Here is a 17,557-nt window from a genome sequence, read left to right as displayed (position 1 = left end):
TGAGTTGCCCTTTTTGTGCCAGGTCTTCTCCTTCCCCGCCCCTCACCATCCATTATAGCTGTTCCTAATTCTCGCTTACATGTTTCTGCGAGGGCTTCTTGCTTGCCAAACACAGCCCTCTGGAGCGCTGCAAATGTGCTGGTGTCGATATTCATGATCACTAGCAGGGCTGCCCCCTTCCCATCTCCAATCCTTTGATGCAGGTAGATGCCCCCCCCAGCTCCCTTGTTGCCTTCCCCCATCATTGGGCTCTGCAGCCTGCCTGGATTCTTGAAGCCATAGTGTAGAGCAGCCTTTCCCAACCGGTGTGCCTCCAGATGTTGTTGGACCACAATTCCCATCTTTCCTGACCATGGGCAATGCTAGCTGAGGCTGATGGGAGTTGTGGTCCAACAACATCTGGAGGCACACTGGTTGGGAAAGGCCAGTGTAGAGGTTCAGAGGGCACCCTTGCCCTGCCCAGCTGTGGAGGAAGGAGGAGGCCATATTTGTTCTGTGGCTCTCTCTAAACAGGGAGAGGACTATCAGCTGAACGGGCAAGGGAGTACTTTCCCCTTCCCTTTGTCGAAGGGCCAGGGCTTGCCCCACCACACTTCCTCACAGCCAGAAAGGACTTGCACAGGCAGAACAAACAACACAGGTTATTAGAGCAAACTTGAGAGAAAGTCATGTAAGCTGATCCAGTGGGAGGTGAAGTCCCATCGTGGGAGCAAATTAAGCATTGTTGTCTCTCCTGGCCTTGGGAATTCTAGAGCCCCAACTTGACTGTGTCTCTTCCCTCTCTCTGTCATCCGCTGTGGTTTGCCTCTTGTGTTTATGTGCGCACGTATGGCCTAGTCCTGGCCTAGTAAAGCACTGAAGCCCCGTTTTCCTTGGCAAAGCCTGCTTTTGTGTGAGCCACCGTGCAGCCTCTTGAAGCCGTTTGGTGAAGCCAGATGCCTTGTGGAAGAGCTAGATGAATGGCTGCGTGCCTGTGAAAGACTTGGACCATAACATAATAGGAGCATAAGCCTTATGCCAAGTCAGACAGTTGGTCCATCTAGTTCAGTGTTATTCATGCTGACTGGCAGCGGTTCTCTTGCATTTCATACAGGTGTCTTTTTCTAGCCTTACCTGGAGATGTTGGGGATTGCCCCTGGGACCTTTTGCATGCAAAATGTGCCCTACCACTGAGCATCTGTTAGTCATTCTCTCCCACGCTCTGATATTTATTATTATATTGACATCCTACTCTTATGTGATCTCCCATCCGAGGGACTGAATCAGGTTCATAGCTGGTTATTGGCTGAACCCTAAATCTGTCTTTAAGGTGCGATGGGGCTCCTTGGGTCTTTTTTCTTAACATTGGGACACCTTGTTATTTTATTAGCAACAAGAGTGACCAGCTAGATGGGGCTTCTACTTAGCCAAGAGCCCTCGCTGTGTGTGCTCTGGTTTTTGTTAATTCTAGCTCCTCCAAATATGAAATCCAGAGTTTACCATCAGCCTTGGTATCTGGCACCCTGAGGAGTCCTTTGGTCTAGATGAGAGTAGAAAATGCAACACCAACACCTGGTGTTTACATCTTGCTGAATAATGAATTCGAACCAGCCTACAGAACTGTAGCAATAATGAATGAAGTTTGAAAGAGAGTCTCCTTCAGTTACATGCTGCCCCATGACAAACACCTGGCTCCATTTGACCTTGTGTCTTTTAATTCCAAGCGCCTATCAATGAAGAGCAGGGAGGGCTTGGTGCTTAACTGGCATATTCGTTCTCCCCTTCCTGCTTGCGGACAGTCTTTGTGAGCAAGTTGGCGGCTCTCCCAAGCCAGAGCAAAAGGCGGGTGAGTCAAGGAAGAGCGCTTGGCTTTCAGAGGGGTGTTCGTCAGTGTATCTGTCTTGGGTAGGACAGGCAGTATTCCCTCCGCACACACTTTTTAGTGCTTCAAGACACAGCTGCCGTTTTGCCACACGTCAGCAGCTCTGCAAGCAATCCCAGCCTGTCTCATCACTGCTCACTTATTACGTCTGAGGCAGATAAATAAGTTGGAGAGCTTTTGAGGGATTGCGCCTGTCCCTTCTTGATGCCCATGGCGTTCAGCTGCACTTGTGTGCCTCACCCTGTGGGCAGGAGATTGTACCATGCTCACTAGGGAGAACTGGAGAAGATGGCAGACCTCAGCATTTAACTTGTTAGCTGCAAAATACAGGGCCAGTTGGCTGGTGGGCTGATTGTAGGCCGAGGCCATGCTATGGAGCAGCGTCCATCTCTCCCCCTTCCTCCCTTGCCCCCATTGGCATCCTCATAACAGGCTGAGGCCCCAGAATCCCATTGCTTCTCCTGTGAAGAGGTCGGATCAGTGGCTCATGGTCCGGATGCACAGCCACAGCCAAATGGGGCAGGCAGGGGGCTTGTTGTCACCAGGGAGGCAAAACAAGGCAGCCTCTTCTCATTATTTCCCCTTTTGCCTGTTTTTTTTAGCAACGGCTCTGAAAATGAACATGAATTTGCGGGAGCTTTACTTGGCCGATAATAAGCTGAACAGTCTCCAGGACTCTGCTCAGCTTGGCAACCTCTTGAAATTCAACTGTTTCATACAGATCCTGGACCTGAGGAACAACCACATTCTGGACTCAGGTGAGGGACTCCTTCAGCCTTCCCCATTTTTGTGAGAAACTGAGAGGCATGCGCTTAAAAATAGCAACGTAACCGTCACAGTCTATACTAGGACTGCCCAAATTCTGTATCAGGAAATGGTGAGCTTCTGTTACTTGAACACATGCGTACACGCTTTAGGCTTACATGTATTTGCTTGTTTTTGCATAATTCATTCTGATTTTACCAGCCAACTGGTGTGTTTGAGAAATGTAAATAAATCACATTGGGTTTGGATCCAAGTCATGCTTATTAGTAGACCCACTGAAACCAATAGGACGCCAGTCATGACTAACTTAAGTCCCATTGATTTCAGTGGATCTACTGTAAGCAAGACTTAAGTTTGGATTCAACCTATAGACCTGATAACTGGCAGCTGTACTTACTTTCATATGGCTGATTGCAGCTATTAGTAGTTCTTTATTTTAGTTGTGCCAAATACTTGCTCTTAAATACTAATTACTTGCTGCTCTTAAAATACTTGGAAGAAACAAATCACCAGGAACAGATGGCATACCAACAGAGTTGCTACGAGTTACTGATACTGAATCTGTCCAAATTTTGACAAAAAATTGTCAACAAATATCAAAAACTAAACAATGGCCCACAGACTGGAAGTGTTCAATATACTTCCCAATTCCAAAGAAAGAGGATCCCAGGAAATGCAGTAATTATTAAACTATTGCCTTAATATCCCATGCAAGTAAAGTAATGCTCAAGATTCTACAACAAAGGCTCTTACCATGTATGGAGCGAGAAATGCCAGATGTCCAAGCTAGATTTAGAAAGGGAAGAGGTACCAGAGATCATATCGCAGACATACATTGGATAATGGAACAGACCAAGGAATTTCAGAAGAAAATCACCCTATGTTTTACAGAATACAGCAAAGCCTTTGATTGTGTAGATCATGAAAAACTATGGAATGCATTAGAAATGTGGATGCCACAGCATCTCATTGTCCTGATGCGCAACCTATACTCTGGACAAGAGGCTACTGTAAGGACAGAATATGGAGAAACCGTTTGGTTCCCCATTGGAAAGGGTGTGAGACAGGGTTGTATTTTATCACCCTATTTGTTTAATCTATATGCAGAACATATACAGAAAGTGGGATTGGACCAAGATGAAGGAGGTGTGAAAATTGGAAGGAGAAATATCAATAATTTAAGATACGCAGACGATACTATACTACTAACAGAAACCAGTAATGATTTGAAACAAATGTGGTTGAAAGTTAAAGAGGAAAGCACAAAAGCAGGACTACAGTTGAATGTCAAGAAGACTAATGACAACAGAGGATTTACATAACTTTAAAGTTGACAATGAGGGCATTGAACTTGTCAAGGATTATCAATATCTCGGCACAGTCATTAACCAAAATGGAAACAACAGTCAAGAAATCAGAAGGAGGCTAGGACTGGGGAGGGCAGCTATGAGAGAACTAGAAAAGGTCCTCAAATGCAAAGATGACTGAACACTAAAGTCAGAATCATTCAGACCATGGTATTCCCAATCTCTGTGTATGGATGTGAAAGTTGGACAGTGAAAAAAGTGGGTAAGAGAAAAATCCACTCATTTGAAATGTGGTGTTGGAGGAGAGCTTTGCGCATACCATGGACCGCAAAAAAGACAAATACTTGGGTGTTAGAACAAATTAAACCAGAACTATCATTAGTAGCTAATATGATGAAACTGAGGTTATCATATTTTGGACACATCATGAGAAGACCTGATTCACTAGAAAAGACCATAATGCTGGGAAAAACAGAAGGGAGTAGAAAAAGAGGAAGGCCAAACAAGAGATGGATTGATTCCATAAAGGAAACCGCAGACCTGAACTTACAAGATCTGAACAGGGTGGTTTATAACAGATGCTATTGGAGATTGCCGATTTATATGGTCGCCATAAGTCAAAATTGACTTGAAGGCACATAAAAAATACTTGGGAGCAAGACGTTCTTGTAATGTGGAAGAACAGAGCTGTCGGCTACTGAAAGTAGTATAGTTGACTTTGATAATCTGACTTTGAACTGGTTAATCCATGAATGCATTTAATTTTAAATAAAATGCAGTGCATTTACCAGAACCTCAACATGAGTGCCTTTTCAAGGTAACTGAAGGAAGCATTAGATACTTACAACCAAATAAAAAGTTGCTATCTTCATTTTTTCCTGTCTTTGAAAAAATCCCTAATTAGAAACAAAACCCCATTAAATTTAACATGTGGAATTCGCACAGCTGTGATCATTAGAGGATATAAATCCAATGTACAAAGCGATGTTACTGTTCCGTGAAACTAACATACAGAGAAAATGCAATTGTGCTCTTTTGCCTTGTGATATTCTTTTCTGTCCTTTTAAATACAAATCCAACAAGCGTGTGAAATTTCCTGGCTGCCACTGTGACAGCCGGGGTGTGTGTGTGTGTGCTGGGTGAGAGGATTAGATGAGACAAGACAAAGCACTGTTTTTCAAAGCCGGTGCTGCCTGAGTGTTCGTCTCAGACTGCGCTGGTGTCACGGCTAATGAGGCACTGGACTGTGGAAAGGGCTGAAAGCGGCTGGCTGAACAGCTTCCCAGCACTCATCCCCCGTTCCTCCCTCCCTCAACTGCTCATCATTTGGTTCACAGGCTTGGCATACATCTGTGAGGGGCTGAAGGAACAGCGGAAAGGCCTTGTCACATTGGTGCTGTGGAACAACCAGCTGACTCACACCGGCATGGCCTACATGGGGATCACACTGGTGAGTCAAAACCTCTTGCTGTAATGAGCCTCCTTCTCTTACTTGGGAACCAGAGGTCACCCGCCTGGAGCGCCAGCTTGCCCCTTTGGGGAAGCTGCCTTGTCCTGAGTCATGTCATCAGTCTGTCTAGCCCAGCTTTGTCACCCTTGACTGGCAGCAGCTCCCAAGGGCTTCAAGCAATCTTTCCCAGGTTCTGCCGCCTGAGATCTGTGAACTGGAGATGCTGGGAATTGCACCTGGGGACCTTCTGCATGCATCGCATGAGCTCTGCCGCTGAGCTGTAGCCCCTTTCTGTATAGGATGGAGGGGGGGGAGAGTCTCTGGCCAGGGGCAGCCCAGATGGGAGTCTTCAAAGCACACATCATTAGAAAGCCCAGGCTGGAGCAGTTGCTGCTTCTCTCTCTCTTCCAGACACACTTGAAAAAGAAAACTCCTTGCTATCGCCTTTCCTCTATTGAAAATAATATACTGTTACTACAAGCCACCCTAAAGTTCTCTTGCTGCCATGTGTGGAACGCTGTGTTCAGCTGTCCCATCTCAAAACAGAAAAAAAGATAATGAGTTGGGGGAGGTACAGGAAAGGAACAGCTAAAATGATTTGGGAGGCTGGAGGGTTTTTCTCCAAGGAAGGGCCAATCTGCGTGAGCGTGTGTTTATAGTAGTAAATATTGTGTGAAGAGAAACTTTCGTGCCTTTCTCATCCCCTGGTGAAACTCATTAGTTGTTGTTTTCGGGACAGAAAATATTTCTTTGCACAACAAAATTAACGTACTGGCTTCACTGCCACAAGGTGTGGTGATGGAGAAACAAACAAAAAGGTTGGATGTTCATGCCTGTCAATAGCTGTTGGTCGTGACAGGCATTTGCTCTGCTTTAAGGTGCCTCACAACTCTGCTGTGTTTGCCCTGCTTGTGGCCTGAAATTGCCCTGCCTTCTCCTCCCCCCCCCAGCTGTGGATTTGGGAGGAGGGTGGACTGATGGGGTGCCACTTCAGCCTATGGCCAGTTCTTTTATGAAGCAATGAGCTTGTTTCTCCCTTGGTGGTCAGAGACATGCAGTTGAGCAGCTCCGGATCCTTGGGCGATATTGGGCCATTTGAGTTCCAGCAGAACAGAGGGTCTTGTGACCCTCAACCCACTTTCTGAAACTCCCTCCCCACAGATGCATGTTCTACCCCAACAATGCAAACTTTTATGTGAATTTTAAAACCCTCCGGTAAATAGGAGAAAAACTTTAGAAAAGCTATTCGTCTTAAAATAGCCTTTTATGTCTGCAGGAATTTTATATTGTTTTTATTTGTCTTTAAATAGTTATTAATGCTGCCACCATTATCAGTGTAAAAAATTGTTGTGTTGTGTAACATAGACCCAGTTCACATGTAACACTAAACCAAACCATGGCTTACCGTGAACATGTGAGCTTGCAGGTTCCTGGAGAGATTGTCGCCTCTTTGCTCTTCTTCCTGCAGGTGCTGCTGGGAGCTAAGCTGTGTTTTGGTTTAGTGTATCATTCACATCCAGGCTCATGGTTTGTCTCTCTCCAGACAAACCGTGAGCTTGTTACCAAGGTGTGTTCTTGGTTTGCAGTTCACAGTTTGTCTGGAGGAGACAATCCACGAGCCCAGGATCAGATAACATGCTAAGTCAACCATGTCACAGTAGCAGCAGGGACAGAGAAAGAGCAAAGTGGCTGCAGTCTCCTCTCTGGGAGCCCGCATGCTCATGTGTTTGTGCTAAACCATGGTTTGGCTTAACATCATGTGTGAACTGAGCCATTGGGAGCTGCCTTGTGTGGGCCATGCCTCCAAAGGCAGGCAGGCAGACAGACAATAAGTAAATATTTCGTTTTTGCATCTTCAGCCTCACACACAGAGTCTGGAGACCCTGAATCTAGGGCACAACCCCATTGGCAACGAAGGTGTCCGCAACCTGAAGAACGGGCTCATCAGCAACCGCTCGGTACTGAGGCTGGGCTTGGCATCAACCAAGCTGACATGTGAAGGTAAGCCTGGTCTTGTTGCCATACCAGGTTGTCAAACAGCTTTCTGTCTCCTCCGACAGCAGAGTCGCCATCACAGGTTTGGCCACTTGGACTCATCAAGTCTCTCTTGGTGTCCAGGTGCTGTAGCAGTGGCAGAATTCATTGCGGAGAGTCCCCGTCTGCTTCGATTAGACTTGCGGGAGAATGAAATCAAGACAGGAGGGCTGATGGCCTTGTCTTTGGCCCTGAAGGTCAACCACTCGTTGCTCCGGCTGGACCTCGACAGAGAGCCCAAAAAGGAATCGGTAAGTCCGTGACTTTTCTGTCCTATGTGTTTTATTGCACACCGAAGGAAGTGGTTGGGGAAGTCAAAACGCTGATCACAAAATGGCCTGGTTGAATTTGCCCTCAGAAGCGCATGGGCAATGGCAAGGGCCCGTCGCCTCATCAAGGAACAGGGGCAGAATTAACTGGCCCAAAGCCACTGGGGCTTCACTTAGGGTGGACTCCCACACAGTTTAGCTAAAAGCACCATGCATGGAGGGGGAGGATCGTCCTGAGCAGGTTAGATGTCGAAACCTAGTGATAAGCATCCCTCTTTCTGCCTGCTTGGCATAGAGGGGAGAGTGGTCCTCTCTCTAATCTGCGAGCAATACTCTTAAATGCCCAAATGGCTGTAGTGGGCTACGGCAGGAGGTTTATTGGGTTCTGTCACTGCATCCCCTCATCTCAGTCCCGCTCACAGAGGGTAGCCTGCTGTACTTGAACCGCTGGGGTGACTGGAGCCTCCAGGCCCTTCTCAGCTGTGAAGCTCACTTTGAGGCTGCTGTATGTGGCTGATCTCAGCCTTGCACAAAATGGGGCGAACTTGGGTACCCTGCCGTGAGCCCAGCGGAAGACGGGTGGGGTAGAAAAGCCAGGACAAAAGCAAAGAGGGTCTTTGCAGATTGCTGAGGGCGGGGGAGGGTACGAAGATGGATTAGGGTCTTTTATAAATGGCAGAAATCACACCCTTCATGTTTATCCCACCTACTCTCTGCTGAAGCACACAGAAGGGTTCACACGTGTTCTCAGGTTTGTGTGATCCCTCACCATGGTGTTTGCAAAGTGTCCTTAGATGGTAGCTGAGGAGCTGGCGTTGGCCTCGCTGGGCAGCCGTCTCCGCAGCTCAGCGGCAGCCACGTAGATTTCCAGAGCCCCCCCCCATACCCCAGCAACAGCACTGTGTTGTTCTTGGGCTGTGTTCATCTGAAACGCCACATTTTAAAAGCGTCCTGTGCTGCGAGGCAGTAACACGATTCCAGCAGAGGTGCAGGAGGCTCCGTCGGAGCCACTCAATACCTGCCATCTCAAGTTTCCTTCACAAAAGGTTAGTTCTCCTGGGATAGCTTTGGCTCCGCACGCATCGCAGCTGACTCAGGAATCTTGCTTCCTCTTCTGAGCAGACTTTCCAGAAAAACTGAGTCATGATGTCTGACATGATCAAAGTGTGCTGTAGAACGGTGGCAGAACTTTGGCTGTGTCAGGGAGGCGGCTTTTCCATGCCCCTTCACATCTGTGCTTTGCATGCAGAAGGTTCCAGGTTCAATCCCCCGCATCTCCAGGTAGAGTTGGGAGCGTCCTCTGCCTGAAACTCTGAAGGGCTGCTGCCAGTCAGTGTAGACAATACTGAGCTAGATGGACCAATGGTCTGACTCAGTTTAAGGCAGCTTCCTCTGTTCCTACCTCTCTAGGCAATTAAGCTCTCTGTCAGGGGAAAAAAAGCCCAAGGCCCAGCTCTCTTCCAGTGACATTTGGAATAGGCTGATGTACATACACATGCCCAGGTGTCTTGGATTGGCAGGTGTCCTTACCAGCTTCTTTTTAGTCTCCTTTGGCAAAACTTGTCGATGCCTGACTGCCAGTTTGCCTTGTGTGCCCCAGCGTGGCCCTGTGCCACCTGGCCGAAGGGCGCATCATTCTGTACTCATTGTTAAAACCAAGCAAGATCCACTGGCATATGGACCCCAGAATGTGGCCCTCGGACTGAAAAAGGCGCCTCACCCCTGCTTTAGCATAAATTGGGCCTCTCGGTGTCTTTCAATTGAGCTTGCATTTGTAATTGTGTGGTGCAATTCAGCTGTCGGCCGTGCTACCTTTTGCAGGTGAAGAGCTTTATTGAGACGCAGAAGGCCCTCCTGACAGAAATCCAGAACGGCTGCAAGCGGAACTTTGTTCTCGCCAAAGAGCAGGAAGAGAAGGAGCAGAAGGTCCAGCAGTCTGCCTCCATGCCCGAAATCACCATCACCGAGCCCCTTGAAGAGGGGCCAGTGGAGGACGAGGTGCAGAATGGCGACACAGCATCTACGACGGAAGAGGGGGAGGAAGTTGGGGAGGCATTGCCCTCCCAAGAGAACGGGCCAACGGATACGAGAGTCGGTGGTGGCAACAACGAGTCATCTGATTCGGACACAGAGGAAGAGGAGGACGAGAAACTGGAGATGAAGGGTCTCTCACCAGTGCAGAAACACAGCAACCCCGTTGATGCTACGCCAAAGCCGTGTTCCCCCCAAAAGACCAGTGATGCCCTTAGCGCAGAAAGCAGGATCCCCCCTTTGAACACTACGGAAGAAATAAAATGTGAATCTAGAGGGGGGGTTTCAAGCGGACCTCTGGCACAAGCCAGTTCTCCTGGAAATGAGAGGCGGATTGCGGTCTCCAGTCCCGGGCGAGGCCATAAAATCTTTGTAGTGACGCGGGTGGAGAGCCTGCCGGAGGAGGAGGAAGGGAGCGACACACGGCGGGGGGAGGAGGAGAGCTCTCTTGCTCTACGGGCAGCTCCACCAAAGCAGAGTAACCCCCCATCAGCCCAGACTCATCCAGCAAAGACTGAATGCTCAGATGGACAAGTGAATGAGACTGTTTCCAAGTTGGTGGCCAGCTCAGAAACTCCCTCCACGCAGAGCTCCATTTTGGAAGTGGAAAAGATAAACTCTGGGCTGTGTGAGAGCACTGTTTGCAACACTCTGCTGCCTAACGGACTAAAGATGGAGTTCGTTCATGCACTACCAGATGCATCCTTAGGGCGTGATGGGAAAATGGCCAGTTGCACTGTAGAGCATGGTAAGAGAGAGAGAGAGAGAGCTTTGCATTACAGGAGAGGAAATTATAATATACACATAAAAAATTCCATCCCACTGTTAATGTGGTCGAGGAATGAATCCTGGGGTGAGGCTATGCAGATGGGGTGGGCTCAGCCATGAGTGGACTTGGCTCCTAAAATATAGATGAATATGCATGTCACAGGAATTTGAACACAGAAGCAAAGGGCAGCATAATGCTCTTTAGGGGTGAGGAGCGAGGGGGGGGTGCAGTGCCCGGCTGACTCTCGGACTCTCCACTCTGCTTTTCAGAGCTAAACTGTTCCAAGAACGAGAAGGAGCTGGAGGAATTGCTTTTGGAAGCCAGCCTAGAGATGGGGCAGGAACCAATGTGACACTTTAGGTAAGGGAGCTGTTTTTCAAGGTGGATGGCAGGTGGGGGCGGGGGGGGGACCATGCCAGCTCAAACGGGACCCCCAGAAAGGGTAAGGTCGTCTGCAGGAGCTGTTCTTCCCTTGCGTGGCTGCACCAGCAGAACGCCACTCAGAAAGCCCTAACCCTAAACACACTTCTGCAGGAATCAAGTCCCCCACTGGGTTCAGTGAGATTTCACTTCCTGATAAATACCCTTTAGGAGAATTTGGTGGCTAGTGTAAGCTTTTTGGGAATTCAAGCTTGCTGTACATATCTAAAGTCAAGTTGCTCACTTACATCATTTTAGAAATTTGGATGGGGTTCAAATAAAAAGCGTGTGTGTGCGCAACAGGAGGGAAATGATCGTTTTGGATTGTGTGAGAATTGGGGCTGAATATTTGAGGAGTTCATGAGATATTTTTAGAGTGGCGATATCTCTAAATGGAGATAACCATGTATATGTGAGATGTTATTGAAAGGGGGGAAGCCAGATGCAGGTGGGGTGGGACTGCAGAGCTGCCTTCTTGACGTAAGCGGAACTGCCACTTACCTGGAATGGCAGGGGGGAGGCATGTCCCACAGCCCCCCCCCCGGGTCCAGACAAGCAGCAGCGATGCCAGTGTTGGGGGAAGGGAGGCTCTCTGCCGGCCATTACTTGGAAATACTATATGGCAGGAGGCTAAAAATAATTGTAATGAAAGACTTCAGTGGAGCATTATAAAAGTTGTACTTGAGTTTTTGTGTTTGTTTTTTGAAAGGCAGCTACATTGGTGCTATGCAGATTTAAGTTACAATCAATTAATTTGTAAAAAGCAGATGTATCTCTACCTGTACCTCTTTTCTACTCTGGTCCTCTGAACTTCTTTGCTTTTCTCTCTCCCCCTCCCTTGTTCTCTCTTTCAGTTTCTGGGCCATTCCGCATCAAATGGGTTCTCTTTGGGAAGCACCTGTCTAGCTTTACTTCCTCCCTGCACCATGTGATTCTAAAAACAACACCTTGATTCTGCAATACAGAGGCAACGTGACAACCTCCCCCCACCCCCAACAGCGTCATTTCCAATTGCAGCCACTTCTCCCCTTTTCACACTCTTGGAAGTCTTCCCTCTGAGAAAATATGTTCTATAGCTGATCCAGCAGAGGGAAGAACTGAGACCTTGACCAGGAGAAGAGCTTCCTTCTTTGAGTTCAGGGTAAACTCTTGACATCTTTGGTGCGTCTCCCTGAAACTCTAGCCAGGGGCACTTGCATTGTCCCCCCCCCCTTTTGTAAGAGAATGCCCCTTACAAAGTTATTTGCAAGGAGGCTAACTTACGGACTTGGACCATTGGACACCGGACAGGAATCTCCGCTCTCCAGTCTAACTGCGAAACTTACAACCCACCACTAAACAGTAGAGAATGAGCCGTGCCCTGCGTGTTTGGTTTCTGTGCATTGCAAGTGCTGCTGGTGCCAGCAGACCCAGTTTTTCAAGAATACAAGGAGAGAAGCGGGGCTTTCCCGGGTCCTGATGGCTGAGAGCATCGTCACGTTGTGGCCTCCTGTTTAGAAACTTCTCTCAGCCAAGCAAGACTATTGAGGCTGTTTAATCCACAGCACAGACTGCTATTTATTTTTATTTTTAAATCCCGCCCCCGTTAGTTGTGTCTCTTCTTGTCTGTCTTTTCTTTGGTGTCTGTTTAATGGAATGGGAACAGCTTTTCTTTTAACCTGCAACCCATTTTAAAAAAAAGAAGTCGCTGTCTCTGCTTCCTCCTGGTTTGCAGAGCCTACCTGTTGAGGAAAGCCACCTTTTGCTCACCAAAAGAATCAGCGGTGGGAGTGATTTTCTGAGTGATAGCCAGCTGCTCTTCCCTGCTGAAGTGATTTGTAGTAAGCTAAGAGAGAGGAGGTGGGGGGGCGATGCCTTTTTGTGCATTATAGGTGACTTTTTTAGCCCATTTCTCACCCATTAGAGGACTGCCATGGCTTCATCTGATCCCGTTCTCTTCATATTTGGTGGGGGGGGGGGGAAGACAAATTTGTTGCATCTCCTGGGAAGAATTGTTTTTCAAGCCATACCATGCTGAACTTTTTTGGACACTACGGAGGAACTGCTTGTGGCTTGACTGTTGTAGCAGCAAATACCTTTGACTATAAAACTTGGTAAACGGCACACGTACAGTGGGAGAAGTCAGGGGTTCTTTTTGTTCACCCCATGCTATAAAGCTGATGTGAGAAACTTCCTAGAATGCTGCTGATTTGTGAGCAGTTTAATCTTTTTTTAAAAAAAACTTGCCACCTCTCTTCGTGTTGCAGGTTCCCCCCCCACACACACACACACACAGTTCCTGTAGATACATTAGCTGAAGATAAGAACATAGCTGGAGTGATAGATTGTTAGCTGGTCTATCACCAGGGCCCTTCAGAGTCCAAAATCACTACTTTTCTAGAACAAAGATTGACTCCTTCACCACCCCAAAGCTCGCTTTCCTTATGGAGGGGGAGAATTGGGCCACCAGTTGGAACTTGAACCGTTCTCCAGGTTTTGCTCCCCAGAGGAAACCCTCCAGGCTTGTGGGGTCTTCAGGCTGGGAAGCCTCTTCAACACCAAAGTGGGGGAGGCAGATTGCTGCAGGAAGTGTGTGCAGCTGAGGGTGGGGTTGATTGTTTTATTTCTCAGGGAAGGACTTTTTGCAGCATCCCCCAGGGTGTAGTGCTTTTGCCCCCAACAGCCAAACATACGAGGGATTGTGAGGAAAGCCAGTGGAACTAACCTGTATAGTCTGTCTCTCCTCCTTCCACCCCTGGTGGAGTCCAGTGAAAGAGATCCCCAAGGTTATGAATAAAAAGCTGAGAAGACTAGGTGCAAGTGGCCTCATGGGGACCCCCCAAAAGTGAGGTCTTCCTCCAAAAGGAGAAGAGACGCTTGCCCACCGGGGCAGAAAACAAGGATTCTCTTCTGCAAAGGCTTCTCCGGTCAACATGAGAGGCTGGGCAACCATCATTCTGGCATGGCAAAATCTGCCTTGCAGGAAAACAGGTCAGGGGGATAAAAACAACCACCACCAAGGGGACCGCCTTTTTGGTTTTAAGCCTTGGTGTTGGGAAGACTAGGCACTCTCTTTGGGTCCTGAAATCCCTTTCTCTCTTTTCTCAAGAAATCCCACTGTGACTGCTGAACTGTAACTAAAACTGTTAGCAAGAAAGGAAGAAGGAGCAGGTAACGCCTTCCCCCTGCCGCAGCTCCCCAGGATGCGCTGGACTACTTCACTCCTGTTATGAACTTTCCGCAAGAGGTTTATGGTACTAAATCCTGTAACTTCAGCAGAAATGAAAAGGAGTCCCTCTTTTTGTATAGACTTAACAGAGGAACTGTTCTCCACCCTCACTCCCCAAAAAGGAGGTGTGGCTGTTGAGTAGATGTAGAACTTTTATGCTTTTAACTTTTTAATTTTATTTTTTTCTTAAGTGCAATAAAATCTTATCAGGGAGCTTGAGAGGGCACTTTTGCTGCATGGAAATTCAGGCTGGAAAGGCAGGAGACAGCAAAACTTTGTGTGCCCGTCATCTGCTTGACCATGATTCTCTTTCTCACCCACCCACCCCACAGATAGATACACAAGGAATTTTTGCTGCATTAACACTACATTTACAGAAAAGAAGATGATGTCAGTTTGATTCTGTGTCCCTTTTTCTCCCCTCCCCTGTTTTTTTTGTTTTTGGGGGGTTTGTTCTTTTTAGCTAATGTTTGTCATTCTTTTCTGGTTTTTGTGTGTGGAATTTTATTTTTGTTGAAACTCTTCTATTAAATGAAAAGCTGCATTCATCAAGTGGCTTCTCTCAGTCTCATTTGGGAGGAAGGGAGCTGAAAGCTCAACCAATATCCTCCCCCCCCCCCCGGAATTACATTGTACAAGTGAAATGGTGGCCACATGGTGGGGTTGTGAATGGAAAGGGGGGGGTTAAGGATAAGGTTGCGCTGGGTCTCTGCACAACATTCTTCATATTTCTATAGCGTAATCGGCTGACAAGGTGCTTTATATAGTGACTTAAGCCCCCCCCCCCAAAAAAAGGTCAGTGCCCCAAAGATTTTCCAGTGTAAATCTTTTCAGTTTGGGGGAGTGAAGGGAGGAGAAGGAGAAGAAGGAGGTAATGGTACATACTGGGATTTTATTTTTGTTTGGAATGAGGATTATGAAGGTTCATATGAACTTCGGTAGGAAGTGGCTTTTTTCTCTGTATTTTTTCCCAAGCTTGGAGACACTGTGCTTCCCTAGGAAATGCATATTCATCATCCACACCACACCTGTGTTTATCCTCCCCACCCCACCGCTATCCACATGCACATTCATCCTTGAACCTTTGCTTCCAAGTCTGTCAAGTACTGCAGTTTTTGCTTCTTTCCTTAGTGTGGGGTTGCCTGATATGCAGATAGCTCTGAGAAGACAGTAGGGATTGGACTTACAGCTCCCAATGTTGCAAAGGAATCTATGTCTCTGAAGCGGGGGAAGTCCTATGCACCTCTGCAGTTCCAAAGGAATGAAGAGGGCATTGGAGGAGGTGCTCTCTCCTTGGTGGAAAGTTATCCTAACAGCTTGTTTTTCAAACGCTTCTTGTCTGATAACACATCAGGAAAACAGTTTGAGGAAGAGACTGATGGACAGATGTGGAATTTTATTATAATATAGTAACCTTTCTAATAAAAGCAATAATCTACTGAACTAGCACCCTCTAGTGTGAGAAAGGTGGAACTGTCAGGAAGCCAAAGGAAAAGATGGCAGAGGTTTCTGATGATGTAGAATACTAGGCTTAAGGTGTTTTTTAATTTAAAAAAGCAAACTAAAAAACACACCCCTGAATCTTCTTCCTGCCTCTAGAAATGAAATCCTGTTTATGTGTTTATTTTTATGCACCTTTTAAAGATGGTATTCTTAAATGAGCAAAGCTGGTTTTTCTAATATATCTCCCCCAAAGATCGGCACCTAAACACCAACATAAAGCCTTGAATTTCAGCTGGACAACTCCAGGAATTGCCTTGTTGGATCATTTAACAAGATTCATCTAGTCCAGCAATTCTGTGACTAACAATGTCCAGGCAGATACTCCAGGAGCTCATTGGTGGAGTGTTAACAGGAAAATAACCCGAAAATAATCCCGTCGTTTAGTCCCAACATCTGGTATTTAGGAGTAAAAAAAAAAAGTAATGACTGCAGAGGTTCCATTTGGGTCTCTCATTTTTATATCTGGATGAGCATGGGAACCTTTGAGCCTCTCTGGGGCTTGTGTTTTGGTGATCTGTGCTTGGATACTGCTCCCATGTCACAGATGATTAAATCAGGTTATCGTAATTTAAGGAGAAATCAGCTCTTAGAGGATAACTTGGGCAGTTTTCTTTTTTAAAGCTGGGTTTACTATACATACAATGTTCCTAGATTCCCCAACTAATTAACATTGGCCCAAGTCAGAGGAGGATCTAATCCAGCCTTCCCCAACCTGGTGCCCTCCCCCCGATGTGTTGGACTAAAACTCCCGTCAGCATGGCTATGCTGCCTTGGGGCTAGGGGCTAATAGGAGTTGTAGTCAAACACATCTGGAGGGCACTGGTGTCCTGCTGCCTGACCCTTTAAGCTGGAGACGGCAGGGATTGAACTTGGAACCGTCTGCGCACAAAGCAGACACTGACACTAAGGTGCATCCCCTCCCCAAAAGTCACATGACTTTTACCACACTGAAGGCAATACTTAAAGCCCTGCTGGAGTAATTGTTTGCCAGCTGGAGCTGCCTCCTCACTATTAAGTTTCAAGGAGCCACTCGTTAGGGACAGACTCACCAAGCTTCTGACTATGATGCTCATAAGTTTTGTAAAAGAAATCTCTGGTTACCTTCTCATTGACTTTCATGCAGCCTTCCTACTCTGTTTCACCTTCCCTCTTGGGCCTGGCCTAATATGAGGCAAGACAGGGTGTACAGACTCCGGTCCCTCCTCTGTCAGTGAAGATGCTCCTTGAAGGCAAGCTGAAGCTGCCTGTGGGAAGAGCTGTGTGGCAGGAGCAGCAGCTTTGGCCTCGTTTCCCGGCCCGTGTTTGCAGGTTTGGTCTGGAGAGGGGGCAGTAGGTGTTATAGGGAGGGCTTGCTCCTTATCTCCAAAACCTGAGCAGACATCAGGTGGTGATATGGGGCGGAGGAGCATCTCTTCAGAGGTAGGAACTCTCCATGTGGAGACTCCATTGTTCAAACATATTTGCAAGCTGCCTTGAATTCCGAAATGGTGGAAAGGTGGGATATCAAACAAGGTTAGATTCTTGTTGATCTGTTACCTTCCCATTGATGGATTGTTTTGTGGGTATAAAACTGTCTCAGAGCAACTGTGAATTTTCTCTTTTCATATATACCAAAACACTTGTCCCAGCACTTTTGGGGGTGGGTGGGAGGAGAATAATTTATTTCTGTTGATTTTAGAAAACCTCATACTTGGTCCTGAAGTAGCGTTACTTTTTTTTTTTTTAATCCCTGGGAATTGTGTTCATGCATTTACTCTTTATTTATGCCATGTTTTGTTGAAATAAAGTTTCCCTTCTGAATAGGCTGGGCTTGTGTGCTTCCCTCTGCATTTCCACACTAATTATTAGGGTTAAGTTTTAACACTTCAGCAGCCCTCCCTCTGACGTAGAAACACTCTCCTGCTCCCACGTGTGTCTGGGAGCAAGTTTCAGTTACTAGG

General features: G+C 47.1%; 1 protein-coding gene across 2 annotated transcripts in view; it reads left to right on the top strand.

Annotated features, from left to right (window-relative positions):
* Window positions 1-17,335, top strand: part of PPP1R37 (protein phosphatase 1 regulatory subunit 37) — a 51,887-nt gene extending 34,552 nt beyond the window's left edge. Inside the window, exons 7-13 of one of the 2 annotated variants that reach the window (XM_061596592.1) lie at window positions 2,464-2,619; window positions 5,271-5,383; window positions 7,243-7,384; window positions 7,502-7,668; window positions 9,508-10,465; window positions 10,756-10,846; window positions 13,995-17,335. In XM_061596592.1, the coding sequence (XP_061452576.1) occupies window positions 2,464-2,619; window positions 5,271-5,383; window positions 7,243-7,384; window positions 7,502-7,668; window positions 9,508-10,465; window positions 10,756-10,838 (1,619 nt within the window). In that variant the 3' untranslated portion in view covers window positions 10,839-10,846; window positions 13,995-17,335. Of the gene's footprint in view, window positions 1-2,463; window positions 2,620-5,270; window positions 5,384-7,242; window positions 7,385-7,501; window positions 7,669-9,507; window positions 10,466-10,755; window positions 10,847-11,760 lie in introns of both variants that reach the window. The other variant, XM_061596591.1, reaches the window with a different exon arrangement.
* The last annotated feature ends 222 nt before the right edge of the window (window positions 17,336-17,557 follow it).

The sequence above is a fragment of the Rhineura floridana genome, chromosome 15, assembly GCF_030035675.1.
Source record: "Rhineura floridana isolate rRhiFlo1 chromosome 15, rRhiFlo1.hap2, whole genome shotgun sequence".
Classification (NCBI taxonomy): Eukaryota; Metazoa; Chordata; class Lepidosauria; order Squamata; family Rhineuridae; genus Rhineura; species Rhineura floridana.
The sequence above is the reverse complement of the archived record's forward strand: the minus strand, read 5'-3'. Positions and strand labels throughout refer to the sequence as shown.